The sequence below is a fragment of the Catharus ustulatus genome, chromosome 2 (assembly GCF_009819885.2).
Source record: "Catharus ustulatus isolate bCatUst1 chromosome 2, bCatUst1.pri.v2, whole genome shotgun sequence".
NCBI lineage: Eukaryota > Metazoa > Chordata > Aves > Passeriformes > Turdidae > Catharus > Catharus ustulatus.
Genome location: NC_046222.1, coordinates 39,239,863 through 39,256,030, shown reverse-complemented (window position 1 = coordinate 39,256,030; position 16,168 = coordinate 39,239,863). Strand labels below are relative to the sequence as shown.

Here is a 16,168-nt window from a genome sequence, read left to right as displayed (position 1 = left end):
TGCCACATCATGCCCCAACTTCTGTTTCATAAGGCTACCAATAAACATAACAGCTTCATTGTATTAAAATAACTGTATCAGACAAAGCACTCCTGAAACAAAGAGGCAGACAGAAAATACACGACAGAAAATTTGTGAACTCAGCTATTAGTCCTGTAAGCTTACATTTTCATCTCTCCTAGGTGTCAGCTGGGAAAAGTGACCTGATTCTATTTATCTTACAGTTGGTTTCCAAGATATTATATAAATTGCTTATTAGAGCCAGTGTCAGTTTGACACATACTGTTTCTAACACTGTGATGGAGAGCCAAGAAAAAGTTCACAGGCAGTTGGCTTAAACACACTGGAAAACATTTGGGAGTACGAGGGACAACAGTCTCTGTAGCAACAGAATAGTATCCACCATTCTGCAGAAGATAAGTAGGCTTGAGTCTGCTTGTTTGCAACAGACACAAGCAACTCAGTGCAGTGCAGGCACTTCAGTGCATCATCCGTGGGCTCTCTACACACATATATGCCCGTGTGTGAGGTGTGAGCATATGTGACAACTTGCAAAAGCTCTGTCTATGCACAGTTTATGGATGACAGTTGGATTTTCCGAACTGCATCCTTATGTTGGCTTCCGTAGGTCTTACAACTGCTTTTGACTGTATATTGCTCCTTGCTCTGCAGGGAAAGCTGCTGACGTGTGCCCCAGAATCCTCCCACAGCGGAGCAAGCGAAGGGCAAAACATGCTAGATACAACACTCTGCTCCACCCTGTCAGGGCAGGGCTGGAAAGGGGACAAGCATGGCCCTGCAGAGGGGAACAAGATAATGGTAAAGGGGCTTTTTGGGGAGGAGGGGGTGGGAGAGAAGGAAATCCAAACATATTTGAAAAGCAGCTTTTTTTGTGGTAGGGAGGAGCTCAGACTGAGCACACAAAATAAGATGGTTCTTCTGGGATGTGGGACCAATACAGAGCAAAAGAGAACATGTTTTTGGGGGGCTTGTATGGAGGAGATAGACTGTGATTTGATGGGGGTAAAATGACACAGGAGGGAAGAGGAATCCTGAACTAGGGAAAGTCAACAAACTTGAGGATGACAATCTTTTCCTAAACATAATTTCCACTGCTAGCTAAAGACAGAGAGTTTTGTAGAATCCTTCCCATTTTTTTTTTCTGTGTTTGCTTTCATTTCAACGTATCCCAGAAAGGTAGATGGCAAAAGTCATGGTCTCTATGTGATTACAGCTCTGGAAATAAGTCTCCTTAAACCACTGAAACCTGGGAGTCAGCAATGCCTTTGAGGATCTACAGCAGATGGGGCATCATATATAATTTTCCCTGAAGGGGTCAGAAACACCTGTGTCCAGGAAATGTGCCAAGGAAGCAAAGAAAAAGACAGTATCACAGCTTATTTTAACTGAGGGAAACTTTGGAAAATGCAGACCTAACACAGCTGGCATTACACATGCACACCCTTGTGAGGGTTAAGTGTGTGCGTCTGAATGCAGCTGCACATGAGTGCACTTCAGAAACTAAAAAAAATCATATTAAGAAACTCAGCCTGGGCTTTTTTTTACAGCCAACTTGTAACATGGACCCATTGTTACTCCCCTGTTGTAGACAGTCTGTGGCAAAGTCATTCTACCACCAAACACGAACAGTTAAATTCTGCCTCTGTGATAATACAGAATGGGGGTTTTTGCCACTGTTGTAAGAAGCAGGTTTGCTTCCAGTAAAGAGCTTCTCCAGCTGAGCCCATATTGTGATGGTTGCAATCTGCTTCCCCAGTTTTGTGGGTGCATTGCTGAGAGGCAGGAGGCACGGATTTCCTTAAGTGTTGCAAGATTTCTGAAGCCATGTAGCACTCTCCTGCCCTGCTAGTAGCACAGGCAACTGCATTTGTTTGTTTTTTTTCCCCAAAAAGCTGCTAATTGCTAGCTATGGCAAAATGGTGACAAATAATCCTGAATGAATAATGGAGTGAGCAAACAAAGCAGCCGAATTTGTTTAATGAAGCACTCTTTTCACTTTTGGTACAGCCTGGCCACTTCATAACATCCTGTCCCCAGTGACATGTTTTGCAGAGCGCTAATTAATGGTTGAGGTCTCAGCTCGGCGCTCGGGGCCACAATCTGGAGCATTTTGTCACCACTGTGTTGCACACACAGCCGCACGTGTGAGCTTGCACGCACAGGGGACGGGAGGCAGCTCATTAACGCTCCCGCTGGCACCACGGGACAAACGCATCGCTGCCTCTCTCCCCTGATGTGACCCCGGCTGCTGAGTGGGACTGGCAGCAGAGCAGCTGGCTGTGGCTAGACTGGGGATAGGGCTGGCATGGAAACAAGTGGGAAAATGTTAGAAAGACCTGTTGGAACATCTTAGGCCGATGGCTGCAGAACTCCTTCGACACAAGCCAGCAGCAGAGTGGGGATTGATGTACATCTGTAAGTCATTGCAAGTTAAGAAGTCCCACGTGTCTTACCCTTTCTCTATCCAATTTCTTTTTAACCTTCACGAGTCCCAAAACAGGATCAACTGAAAATTCATTGTCTTGGTCTCCATTCACTATGGAAAAATGAATCTGACCATTGGGAGGACTGTCCAGGTCTTCTGCTATCAACTTGTTTTGAGAGAAGAATAAAAAATTAGTAAAACAAATATTAAGTGATCTGTGGGATACATTAATTGCTCAACACTCCAAAAAGTAAACTTCATATTCCATCGGACTAGTTATACCTGAACTGCACACCTCTACAGCATCAATCCAATAGGGTTTTTTTAGGAGGCTTCACTTGGGCCTTTTCAAAATTCTAGTCTGAAAACATACAGAGTATTTTAATCTTAATATTCCACACAACACCCTCTCTGGATCCACAAGTTGCAAGACAAGAATACTGCGAGTCTTGGGGATAGCACATTACATGGCAGACTATACAAACACTATGTATTTGGAGCTCTGAGCAACCTGGTGCAGTGAAAGGTGTCCCCCCAGCAGGGGGATTGGAACAAGATGATCTTTAAGATCTCATCCAATCCTGTGACTCTATGATTGTATTTCACTGAAAAGCTGAATTCTGCCTTTCTGTTGAAACCTGTTTCTTTCTAGCTGAGTCATGAAATGCAACACCTTAAATATGCCACTGCTCTTTGACAGCAACAGTACTACTACTCCTTTCTTTTGGGGAGAAACTGACAGCAGCTTGGAGAGCAGCAGCAGACGCAGAGTATTGGCTAGAAAATAGTTTGGGGGCTTCAGGACACCGTAATTATAATTACAAAGCAGTGCAGCACTTTTTTAGGTTTTCATCGCACCCAGATGGTAGCCAGGGCCGCACTGACCATGATGACGGAGTCCCCGACGGCCGCGTCCTCGCTGACGACGGCGCTGTAGACAGCCTGGCTGAAGGTGGGTGCGTTGTCGTTGACGTCCGTCACATTCACGTTCACCGTCGTCACCGCGCTCAGTGCTGGTGTGCCCCCGTCCTTTGCCTCCACCACCAAGTAGAAGTCCTTGCACGACTCGAAATCCAAAGCCTCAAAAATGGAAATCACTCCTTTGAAGCAAAGGAGGGAATGTCAACAGTCAGCAAAAAAATAAATAATGCCACAGAGTAAGGGATTTGACTCTAGTAAACAGTACAGCATGCTATTTATCACCATGGCACACATACAACACTAACTGTAAGACTGCCCAACCCAATAAAAATGTTTATTCAGGTTTCCACTGCTGTCGTTTGATTAAAGAATGATGCCAATTGCACTTGGGCTGCCTCTGCAGAAAGGACCTTTACAAGGCACGAGGCAATGAATGGTTCCTCAGGAAAATAGCTTTCATTATGTGAGTATCATGGATGAAGAAGTGGGGGCCATATCCACCCATTTACCATCTCATTCACAGAGCTATTGGGAGAACTGGATGCCGACTCTGGAAATAAGCCCTGACAAGTCAACAGAAATTCACTCCCACACAATTAACTTCTCATGAATTAAATACAAATGAATAGGATATGAATACCTCAGAGAAATCAGTTGTCTATCATTTAAGTGATTAAACAGAGACTTCCCCACTCAAATAGGTTTATAAATCTTGTGTTACTTCACCACATAGCCAAAATTAGGACTCTCTGTAACTTGATTCACTCCATGCACCCAGACTCCCTCTAGGATAGAAATGATCTGATTTCTAGTGCTCTTATAAACTTCCTACAATATCAGTTTCCCAACCTTCTCAGGAAATGTATTTCAAGACTTCATAATCACTACAGCTAGGAATTTCTTCCTATCATTTAACCAAAGTAATCCAAATGTAATTTAAGCCCATTCACAACTTCTTTTCTTATAACTGGGCATGGAGTACAGTTTATTCCCCTCTTCTTCACAGGTACTTTCTATAGGTATGAAAACTAACAGCATGTCTTCTCTTTTTTAGCTTAAACAGCCTTAATTCCTTCAGTCTTTCCTGGTAAGTCACATTTTACAGACCTCAGATCATTCCTCCTAATCTTGTCTGGGCTCTCTCCAAACAATTTCCACCTTTCAGCATGACTTGCTGAAAGCAGGAGCCCTGAAGAGAAGCTTCCAAGTGGCTAGCAGAGTTCCCACTGATAAATGGTGTGAAGGACATTATTTTTCAAGCTGTGATCAGGCATGCTACATCACTCTGATGTCTAGAAACCGAGCTCCTGCCTCTAAACAGATAGTAATGGAGCTGTCACACATTAATGAATAATAGATAGTTTTAGTTTTGTTTTTTTTTCCCTGTGTGATTAAGCTTCATTATGGGTTTTTATTGATTTATTTCCTTGGCTTCATTGTCAAATGTGAAGTTAAGCATTGCTGCCTAGGCATATTTATGTTTAAATGTTGCTAGCACTAATCAACATGATGAAGATGACAGACAACACAGTTATGTTAAGTCCCTCACATAAGAGGCAGCACTCTCTGCTGAGTGAAGAGCCATTTTTGCACACAATTACAGAAATGACACAATGCATAATTTTGAGATTTTTCACGTTACTGGCTGTTACAGTTGCACCCAAAGAAGTGTTATCTTCAGCTTTTAAAATCAAGACTGCTTTGCTCTCAGACTCTGGTGGCAGATTTGTACTTGTCATCCTGAATGTTATGAGAAGAAGGGGATCCACTACAGGAAGCATAGAAGAAATAGTTTACAGTTGATGGAATAAAAACTCAGTGAGGATAAAGAATATATCCCACTAAAGAAATTAAAAGAAAATGCATCATTTACAGCAAATATGATACCTTTACTTGGTATTTCTTATAGAGAAGCAGTGGTGTACTTCTAAAATTTGTGATGTATAACCAAAAAGACCTCAACCTAAGCCACCACTGAAGTCAAAAAGACAAATCAGAACAACCTAAGTCAGGGAAGTTGCATAAAGCTACATAAATGGCAATCACATATCAGGACTGAATTGATCCTAACAGGTCCTGGTAGCACTGGTTGATGCCTTCTAAGGGGCAGATAGTTGAGGTTGTAATCAGCTGGTAAGCAAGTAAACACTGCAAGTGTTTAGAAGTGTTTTGAACAGTTTGGCTAATAGGCTGTCACATCTATATTGGCTTCAAAAGACTTGCTAATGGAGAAAAGTATTCTCCACTTGAGCTGGGGCACCCATGTGTGACCATAATTGACATCACTCTCCAACCTAAAATTACTTTTTAACTGTGTAGTTAATTATACAATGACAAGCTGTGAGCCTCTGGCCTTGGAAATCTTTTGGTCCAAGAGCCTTCCCCAAAGCATTAATGTTTTTCTGATGCTTTAATTTAACATTGCAAGTAAGAGCCACTTTACAAACCTGTTTTGGAGTTAATCCTGAACTTCCCTTTCTCATTCCCTGATCTGATGAGATAGGCAATCTCAGCATTTGTACCAATGTCCTGGCTTGTAGCAAAAACAGAAAGGACCTCGGTGCCAGGTGAGGTATCTTCAGGCACTGTAACAAGATAATCTCTCCTTTCGAACACGGGAGGGTTGTCATTTATGTCTAGCACTGTAATGGTAACGGTGGCAAATGAGGATAAGGTCAGCACAATGCTTTGATCTGAGGCCTTGACAGTGATGTTATAGGAGGACTGAAGCTCTCTATCAAGTGGATGCTCCAAAATAATGATTCCTGATGATCGGTCAACTGAGAAGAAACCATCTGCGGAGTCTGACAGGGAATAGGTGACTTTTCTGTTCACGCCTGAAAGAGAAGCAAATGGGAAAATGAAAAATAAAGAAAAGAAAAATCTCTCCCCATCTAATGGAAATCCTAAGCAAAATCTGCTATCAAACTGAGCATTTCCAGTGGGGGTGGGAGTAGGAGTGCCTGTGGGTACAATATTGCTGGAAGTTTGGGAGATCAGGACATGTTCTTCTCACATGACAAATCCCTCTGGATAAGTTAAGTTCCTTCCCTCATCATGATACATTTTTTTAAAGATTACTTTGCAAAACTGCTGTGTATTGAAACTTGAAAGCAGAATCCAGATATGGTCCTTGCCCAGAACAGCTTATAATTGAATTAGATGAGACAAGCAGAATGCTGAAATTGGAAATGTCTCAGAGCACATCTTGAAGGAATAGAAATGTACATAAGGGGAAGATAAACCCATAGAAATACATCAGGTGCACAGAATGCACTTGCACCAGTGCTGCCTTGATTCGACTGTTGAGCAGAAAAATATTATCATAGGATACCTGTTAAACAAAGGCTGCATCAAAAAACTCCTGCCAGAACATTTTAAAAAGGAAAGTCCCCCTGTTCCCCAGCCTAAATTGAGTTGTACAAAAGATATCCTGCATTTTTAAAACCCTGCCTGTATTTCCTAATACAAAGCACCTATCCACCCGGCTGCTGAATATGCAGATATATGCTAAGGTTCTTGTCAATAATGAGGCCTGAGGGGATGGTACTGACTTGGTTTCTGCACTACAGTAGGATAGCCATTTCAAATCTAATTAGAAGTGAACGCAGATACAAGCTAATTCAACTCCCTTGATGCTAGTTGATTTTGTGGTTTTGTCCTGGGTGCTGCAGTAAGAGATTATAACTAAAACACAAAGATCCACTAAAATGGAGAGTCTCTGTTTTTAACATCTCTCAGTTGAGCATTTGCTGGTGTTTTTGTTGGAGAACAGATTTTACAAGCCTGACATTAATCAGATGAACAAGAGCTACCAATCCCTTCTAGGCATATTTTGTTAATTTAAAATTTGTGACAGTATTATTCTGCTTTCCAGCAGCAAAGCATTGTAGAAATGTCTGATCAAAAGCAGCACAAATCACAGTTGTTTTCTGCTTGATGTAGCAGGAGTTCAGCATCCACACAAGGGGGAGCTGGGAGACTCTTTGTTCAGTCACGCACACATAAAAGCTAGAGCAACTACAAAGTCCCAGACCTTACTTGAAGGGCGTTAGGAATTCCTATTTGGCTCTTCAGAGAATAAATTTTTATGCAATGCTTGAGATACCACTATTTAAAAGGTTCACATATCTTTAAAATATGGAACAAATTAAATGGCAATATTGCAGTGAACCAGGCTGTTAGGTTTTTTTGTGTTGTCCCATGAACTCACAGGAGATTTCCTCATGTTACAACACGTAGGCTTTCAATCCCCTACAGCCGCTGGAAAGCACACTCACCTTAGTCTCTTGATACATACATCCCAATACTCTGCCAGTTGACTGTCAACCAAACTGATAAACATTATAAAGCCCTCCAGAAAGTGGAAGATTTTCCAAGTCTGAATGGTTGGAGGTATCTATGTTCCCAGCTGGGGAGGATCTCCTTCAGCTAGACATCCTCCGTGAACTTCCACTTACAAAAAAAGGACAGACCCGACCATAACAATTAATGAGTTACTTACTAATAACAGCTGATCCTCAGGGATGCTGGAAAACGGGATTTTTTTCCCCCTTGATTCAGAGCATGCTGCTGAACACCGAAACTACACATGAGTTTTAACAGTAAAACTATTTAATATTCTGCACCATCCATTCTTGGTGCCTCCCAGTTTCTACAGAGTATCAAACACTCCTCTGAGGCAGGGGCCCTAACACACACCTTCTACAGGTCTGTGACTGCAGGAGAACCTTAATCTGGTTTGCACTCTTCTCTGGCAAAAACTCCCTTTTTGATACTCACTACAGCACACGTGGGCACAAGACAGAAGACTTATATACCACAGTCCTTAAGGGCACAAACAGCTAGAAAGGAGATGGCCACTGGATGCCTTGTGCCTTGAAACACCATGAAACTTCAGCAAGGGTATCTTGTGTGGAATGGTGAGAGAGAATTTGGCGCATGTGACACCATGGAGGGTGAGTTTATGTACAGGAGGTAATAACTCCAGTAAAGGCAATCTGACATACAATCCAGCCCCTCTTCTTGTATTCTACTTCCTAAAAGTGATGTCCATGAATTAACAAAATATTAATAATGTTTTTTGTGATTAGTGGTGTTCCTACAATGCAGACAGATCAGATACAGATTATGGTGTTCTGATTGCTCACTCTAATATATGGGATTTTTAGGCAGAAATGGAGACAGTAAAATCTTGAAAGTAAGTGCTTTTATTTTTTCCTTCCTGGAAAACGAGAGAGGAATACAGAAATTCCAGAGAAAAGGGTTATCTTGTACCAGTCTGGTATGATGAAGAAAACAGTCTTATTTTTCCCATGGGACATGAAACAAAAGCTCTTACAGGTGAAAGTGCCACTTCATGCAAGGAGAGACAGAAGATTTGTTCAGAAGACCTGACTGGGCATACAAATACTAACTCTTGGTGGCTTTTGGCCCAAACGCCTAAAGGAGAAAAGAAAGGAGACATACAGAGGGAGATCTTAGCTGTGTGCTGACCCTTTCATAGACTGTTTTGAGGGGTGGGATTTAATACTTGCTTCTTAGGGATAAAATCAGTGAAATACTGTGGCAGAAACAGCACTTTGAAGAAAGTATTGTGTTACATCAACAGCTGGTTTACTGAGCTTTCGGACCCGAGGCTGGGAGAGAAATAGGCATGAGACAAGGGTGAAGTAGGAAGCTATTTCTACTGAAATTCAAAATGCTTTAGTCCAGAGGCTACCCTCTCCTGAGAGAGGAGTCCATCAGTGTGTGTCAATGGCATCCCTGCCACAGAAGCGATACTAGATTCTGCTATGACTATAAAGGAGATGCCTTCTGTGGAAACAACTGCTTCAGTGCTATGGTTCCTGCACTGGTAAAGAGAGCAATCCTCCCACACTGCTTGCCTACAGCTGTTGGGGGATTAATGCTTGCAAACTGTTTTGTGTCAACTCACTCACTCAAACTTCTCTAAGGTGCCAATCATGAACATGAGCTATTTGAACACAGAAAGCCTTTGCAGGAATCACTATTACAGTAAGAAAACTGCAGTACATTTTTTAAATACAGGAATAAGGTAGCACATTCTCTATTTAGACTGGTATTAGCATATGATAGAAAATTGCCCTTTGCCAAATCTCTGGTGTGAAGAGCTTGTAAAACATATACCCGCCTAGTACCTCAAATGCCATTCTTCAAATGGGCTTTTATTCTTGGTTTCTTCTAAAACAAAGAGACACACAATGAATGTCACATCATGACAACTTCTATGTCATTACTACCTTCAATAACAGCAGGAATATATGATAACTTTGCTTCATAATCAGCACTACCAATATCCTCCTTGCATAACAAGCACAGAATCACAGAACCATTGAGGTTGGAAAGGACCTCAGAGATGATCAATTAGCCCAGCATTGTCAAGGCCACCACTCAACCACATCCCTGAGTGTCACATCTACACATCTTCTAAATACTTCGCAAGTTGTAACTCGATTACTTCATTGGGCAGCCTGTTCCAGTGCTTGACAATGCTTTCAGAGAAGAAATTTTTCCTTCTCTCCAATCTAAACCTCCTGTTGTTTAACTTGCTGCCATTTCCTATTGTCCTATTGCTTGTTCCTTGGGAAAAGAGTCTGACCCTCAACTCACTACGACCTTCACTTAAGTTGCTGTAGAGAGAAAAGGTTCTCCCTGAGTCTCTTTTTCTCCAGGCTGAACACCCCCAGCTCCCTCAGCTGCTCATCAGACTTGTGCCCCAGACCCTTCCCCAGCTCTGTTGCCCTTCTCTGGACACGCTCCAGCCCCTCAATGCCTTTCTTGCAGTGAGGGGTCCAGGACACAGGATTTGAACTACAACTCAACTGAAAATGGTGAAGTTCCAATACATTTTGATCCAGACTGACACCACTTAAAGGCTGAGCATTAACCCAACAGGCACAATCCCCATATGACAGTAAGTTTCTGCAGTGAGCAATGCCTTTACGCATCATACATAAAGTAAAAGTTACACATACTAAAAGCCACACAGTGTTTCTCCTTTCTATATTCATCTGTCACCCTGAACACATTATTTAATGTGTTTCCCTTAGTACAGCTACAGCACTTATTGTTTATGTCTGAAAAATGACGATTAATTTTTGTCATCTGCTCATTTTCATCTTGAAAGCCTATGAAAATAATGTCAAGAACTAAAAATAAAAAAAACCAAGATGCAGACCAGAAAGCAAGCTGAAAAAAATTTTCAGTTTAGCAGTGGTTTGAAAACATACAAAGCAAGCTATCTGATTATTGTGCTTCCTCTTGCCTCTTTTATGGTGTGATTATTAATAGTGGTATGTACCTATGACCTTTCCTAACTACCCAAATGTTAACTGCAAGGCCAATTACTAGAAGATAGAAGTCCACAACTTTCTTAACAGCAAACAAGACAAAAGATGAATTCTAAACCAGATTTTATAGTACTCTACTCCATCATTTTGAAATGAAAGAGAAATCTTGCCTGAAGTACCTTGTTGAACAGTAGAAGAATATATAGCCCCATAGGGAAAATATTTCAAGTGATTTTTACAACTTCACAGAAAACTTAGCTGAGTTCAATCCATAACACAGCTACCAAGACAGACTTTCACTGTTTTTCCATTTTCTGAGGGAATAAACAGCCCTTATCCCACAGGTCTTTATTCACACCTCTGCTCCAATGGAGTCAGGGCACCATGGGATGAGGGCAGGGGAGAGCTGAAGACAATCAGCCCTTTACTGAAGGGAAATACTGGACAGAAAGGGGCGGTATAAACTGTTAGCAGCATGGGACCATCCATGGGTGTCTAAAGCCCTGCTTCACATTTCAGCTGGGGCAGGTATTGTCTTTTTTGGTGGGAAGTCAAGATCCGGATAGTTGGCTCACCCTAAATCTCTTTCCTGCTAGGGATTTACATATTTCTGGGTACTGGCTTACATCACTTGACATATATACTTGTTTTCTTCAGTGCTTCTGAGCCAATTTTTCTGAAGTCAGGACTTTGGAGATACCTGTTTTAGGGTTACACATTACAGCTGGGAACATAGGGAAACATAACTGGAGCAGTAGAATGCACAGAGAGAGATAAAAAAACATAAATAAATATGTATAAGAGTGAAGAAAACCACTAAGATAGGAAAAGACCTCTAAGATCATTGAGTCCAACTGTTAACCCAGCTCCAAAACACGTCCTCAAGCAGCACATCTATGCATGTCTTGAACACTTCCAGGGCTAGTAATTCCACCCTGGATAGCCCATTCCAATGGTTGTGAAGAAATTTTTTTCCTAATATCCTATTTAAACCTTTCCTGGCACAATGTGAGGCAATTTCCTCCTGTCCTTTCATTTGCTACCTGGGAGATGAGACCAACCCCCACCTCACTACATGCTCCTTTTTAGGTAGTTATTAAGAACAAGAAGGTCCCCTCTCAGTCTCCTTTTCTCCAGGCTAAACAACCCCAGCTCCTTCAGCCTCTCTTCATCAGACAGGTGCTCCAATAGTTTGTGTATTATATTTTATACGTATGTGTATGTGTGCATATATAGAGAGACTATTCATATACATATATGTTTCAGTGAACCAGTTTAAAGGGTTTATTCACTCAATATAATCCAAGAGTTAGAATTCTCCTTTGTCTAGTTCTTTGCCTCTATGTTGTTAACAATGTCTTGGAAATCTCAAAAATTAAAGAAACTACCAGAAATGAGAAAGTGCGAAGAGATCCGGGATCTTGAGAGGTCATCTAATTTATCCCTGCACAAAGACAAGATGGATTCAATTTATCCCCAAACAGAGGCCTATCCTTTGATCAGGAACTTGCATAACCTCCTTGGATAACACACCCCAGTGCCTCACTTTTCTTACAACTAAAAATCTTGTTCTGACTTTTTGCTGAGATTGAACAAAATTAATAAAAGACAAGGGGAAAAAAAAAGAACAAGGGTCAACTTCTTTCCTCAGAGCTACTTATCTGATAGCTGAAGACTGTTATATTTTATCATCTCTTATAAAATATCAACTCTTTTTTCCTTGGCAGACCCTCTCAACTGTTTCAATATTACCTGACTTTTCTTCCAGACTTGTGATCTCTTTTGTCAATCTCCTACATCTTCCTGGAAGATGTAGCCCACATTTTCTTGGAAGTGCTGTACCCAAAGCAACAAAACCTTTCAGGTCAGGATTTGCCAACACCAAACAAACAGAAAAATCTACAGTAATTTCACGTGCATAAGGCAGATCCTTTTGACTAAAATTTTGGTCCAAACCCAGAAGTGCACCTTATACACCGGAGTGCCTTATATATGGACAAAGTTCGGAAATTTGCCAACCTGGAAGTGAGAGCTGCGAGTTGAACCCTGCGGGGCCGTGGGGCTCAGCAGGGCTTGGCACATGTCCTGGTTTGGAGGACAGGTGACTGCTGAGAAAGGCAGGAGCCTCTCTTTGAAATGGAGAATGTAAACCCCCTTCCTCCAAATTATTCTAATTTTGAAATTAAGGGGCTTTCAGGCAAAGATATGGGAATTAGGAATAACAGTTCTTTACTAGGAAAATTAAAATAGAAACACAGTACTACAAAGAAACAAACTCCAAACACTGACAAAGTGTCTTGGGTTACAATACAGGATGTGATCAAAGTATCAATTATATCACAATCTGTTGTGACGAGGTGGGGCAATGATCTTTATCTCTGTGGAAGATACTCTGCTAATGGGCCATCCATTGAAACCAGTAGGGCATTGTTCTTTATCTTTTTCACCCCCCCATCCTTCCTCCAGGGAGTTATCTTCTGCTAATGGCCCATTGAGTCCCACTGTGTGACTGATAAAATTACTTTATCCCATTGAGAGTTGCTCCATCCTTTCCTACCTAGATAAAAACTGAAATTCTAGGACACCGAGTAGCCCTTTCTCTACTGCACTCTAGAAAAAAACGAGATTTTTCCACATCACTACTAGACCTCTGGAAGGAAACTGCACCTTCTACAAGACCACTACTTTAACTGAATCCCATGTGTCACTGCAAGAAGACTGCAGCCACCATTTAATGGCACTGCTACCAACACCCTGCCTGACGGGGTGTCAGGTTGTACTCTGACTTTGTCAGGGTTTGGAGTTTGTTTCTTTGTAGTACTGTATTTCTATTTTAATTTCCCTAGAAAAGAACTGTTATTCCTAATTCCCATATCTTTACCTGAGAGCTCCTTGATTTCAAAATTATAATAATTTGGAGGGAGGGGGTTTACATTCTCCATTTCAAAGAGAGGCTCCTGCCTTTCTTAGCAGACACCTGTCCTCCAAACTAAGACACAAAGTCAGAGCACAATCTGACACCCCGTCAGGGTGACACCCGTCAGGCAGGGTGTTGGTAGCAGTCCCATTCAATGGTGGCTACAGTCCTCCTGCAGTGACAAATGTGGTTCAGTTGAAGCAGTGGTCTTGTAGAAGGGTGTAGCCTCCCTCCAAAGGTCCAGTGATGACACGGAAAAAAAGTCCGGTTTTCCTCTGGAGTCCAGGGAAAAGAGGCCAACTTCGTGTCCCTGAATTTTAGTTTTTATCTAGGTAGGAAAGGATGGGCTCTCCCCCCTGGCTGGAGCAACTCTCAATGGGATAAAGTAATTTTATCAGTCACACAGTGGGACTCAAAGGGTCATTAGCAGAAGGTAACTCCCTAGGGGAAGAATGGGGGGTGCAAAGATAAAGAACAATGCCCTACTGGTTTCAGTGGATGGCCCATTAGCAGAATATGTCCCACGGAGATAAGGATCACTGCCCCACCTGGTCACAACAGATAGTGATAGAATAGATACTTTGATCACATCCTGCGCTGTAACCCAAGACAGCACGGTTGGTGTGATTGTTACTAGTTGGTTACTTTGTTGCGCATGGATGCTCACAGCAAAAACAAAGTGCTCCTTATGCTCCGTGCACCTTTGAACCAAGTTCGGAAATCTGCTGACACCCGGAAGTGCACCTTATACTCCGGTGCGCCTTATACTCATGAAATTACTGTACAGTAATTTCACGAATACAAGCCGCACCAATTTGACCAAAATTTTGGTGGAAACCCGGAAGTGCGGCCAATATTCCGGGGCGGCTAATACATTAACAAAATTCTAAAAGCTGCCAACACGGAAGTGAGAGCCCGCGGCAGCCCCAAGCCAAGCTGGAGCCCGGCCGGCCCCGGCAGAGGTAGGAAAGCCTGGCAGAGGCGGGGCCAGCAGTGCGGGGGGCGGGCGGCTGAGCCTGAGCCAGCAGGGCGGGGCAGGGGGGCGGCAGAGCCCGGGCCAGCAGGGCGGGGGAGCCCGGGAGAACTGGGGCTAGCAGTGCAGGGGAGCATGGCAGAAGCAGGAAGGCCGGCGGGTGGGGCTGCCTGGCAGTGGGGGAAGCCCAGCAGAATCGGGGCCAGCAGGGTGGGGGAGCCCGGCGGTGCGGGGGTCTGCAGTGCCGGCCAGGGCGAGGAAGCGCGGCGGCGGTGCAGACGGGAGGGGGCGGCCGGCGAGCCCGGCGGCGGGGCTAGCGAACGCGGCGCGGCCGGCGAGCCTGGCGGCGGGGCTAGCGAACGCGGCGCGGCGCGGCCGGCGAGCCCGGCGGCGGGGCTAGCGAACGCGGCAGCGGGGCGGTGCTGACGGGAGAGGGGGGCCAGCGAGCCCCGCGGCGGCGGCAGCACCACCCGGCCAGCCCCACCGAGCCGTGGCACTGAGCTGGGCCACCCGGCCCCGTCGGCAACCATGAGCGGGCCGAGCCTTCCTGGCCCCGCCCCGAGCCAGTAAAGCCCGCTATGCCGCGATCCTGTTACTAATTGGCCAATTTGTGAAAGCTGCGCACGGATTCTCGCGACGAACGAAAGTGCGGCTAATATTCGGGGTGCGGCTTATCTATTGACAAAGACAGCAACATTGTCGAGGCACCGGGGGTGCGGCTTATAATCCGTGCGGCTTGTATTCGTGAAATTACTGTACTTTTTTTTCAGCATTGCTCTGGTTTACCCATCTCATTAAAATATTTGCCTTTTAACACCACTATGAAAGTGTAAATACCTTCAGCCTGTGGGTCAGAGTAATACAGCTGCATCTCTGCAGTTCTGCTGCCTAGGCACTCACCACCCAGACAATACCAGTGCACTTGGTTTTCCTGCCTAAACGCCACATTTATCTGCATGACTTGCCCTCGGCTTTTCCATACCACTTTTCCAACTGATAAATATCACAAGTGTGGCTTCAACACCATCCAGCGTAACTTGCAGCATCACTCTGCTTTCTGACATTTAGCAATCCATTTAGCAGTCCTTATGCCTACTTCTGTATTCAAAAATCAAACCAGCAATGCTGCACCCAGTACCTTTCTTAACTAACCCCTCCAGTGTCATGGTTACTACAAATTTCCCCGAGAGCAGTTTGGTGCTGACCATTTTTCCCCGGCTTACACATAAAAATGTGGTGTAGTACATTGCCATAAAACTCTTTAAACTTAAGCCGTAACACAAACAATATTTATTTCAATATGGCCTCCTCACATGTTATAGAAGGAAATGAGATTGGTTTGATGACTTCCAGTTCCTGAACACAGACTAGCTTTTAGTCATCTTGATACACACATCTCATTATTTTAATGCAAGGAGGGTTATTGCATTCCCCTAACTACTCCTGAAGCTTTAAAAATATCCCTCTGAGGTATTCAATAGGGTCATGCTGAATGTTTTGGTAGTTTTCAAAATCCCCGAATACCTTGTTTATTTACCTCCTAACAATAAGTCAAGTCTTATCTCTTAAAAGCCTGACTATCATTTTTTTATTTGGCA

The 16,168-nt window shown here is 43.4% G+C and overlaps 1 protein-coding gene across 11 annotated transcripts in view; it reads right to left on the bottom strand.

The window, feature by feature from the left end:
- FAT3 (FAT atypical cadherin 3) overlaps positions 1 to 16,168 on the bottom strand; it is a 404,304-nt gene that overhangs the window by 48,439 nt on the left and 339,697 nt on the right. For all 11 annotated transcript variants that reach the window (XR_004417100.1, XM_033052632.1, XM_033052633.2 and 8 more), the window contains 3 exons: positions 5,815 to 6,204; positions 3,332 to 3,546; positions 2,475 to 2,612 (listed from right to left, as the gene is read on the bottom strand). Coding sequence is in view for 10 of the 11 variants with exons in the window: in XM_033052632.1 (XP_032908523.1) it covers positions 2,475 to 2,612; positions 3,332 to 3,546; positions 5,815 to 6,204 (743 nt within the window). In the remaining variant the exon portion in view is untranslated. The remainder of the gene's footprint in view (positions 1 to 2,474; positions 2,613 to 3,331; positions 3,547 to 5,814; positions 6,205 to 16,168) is intronic.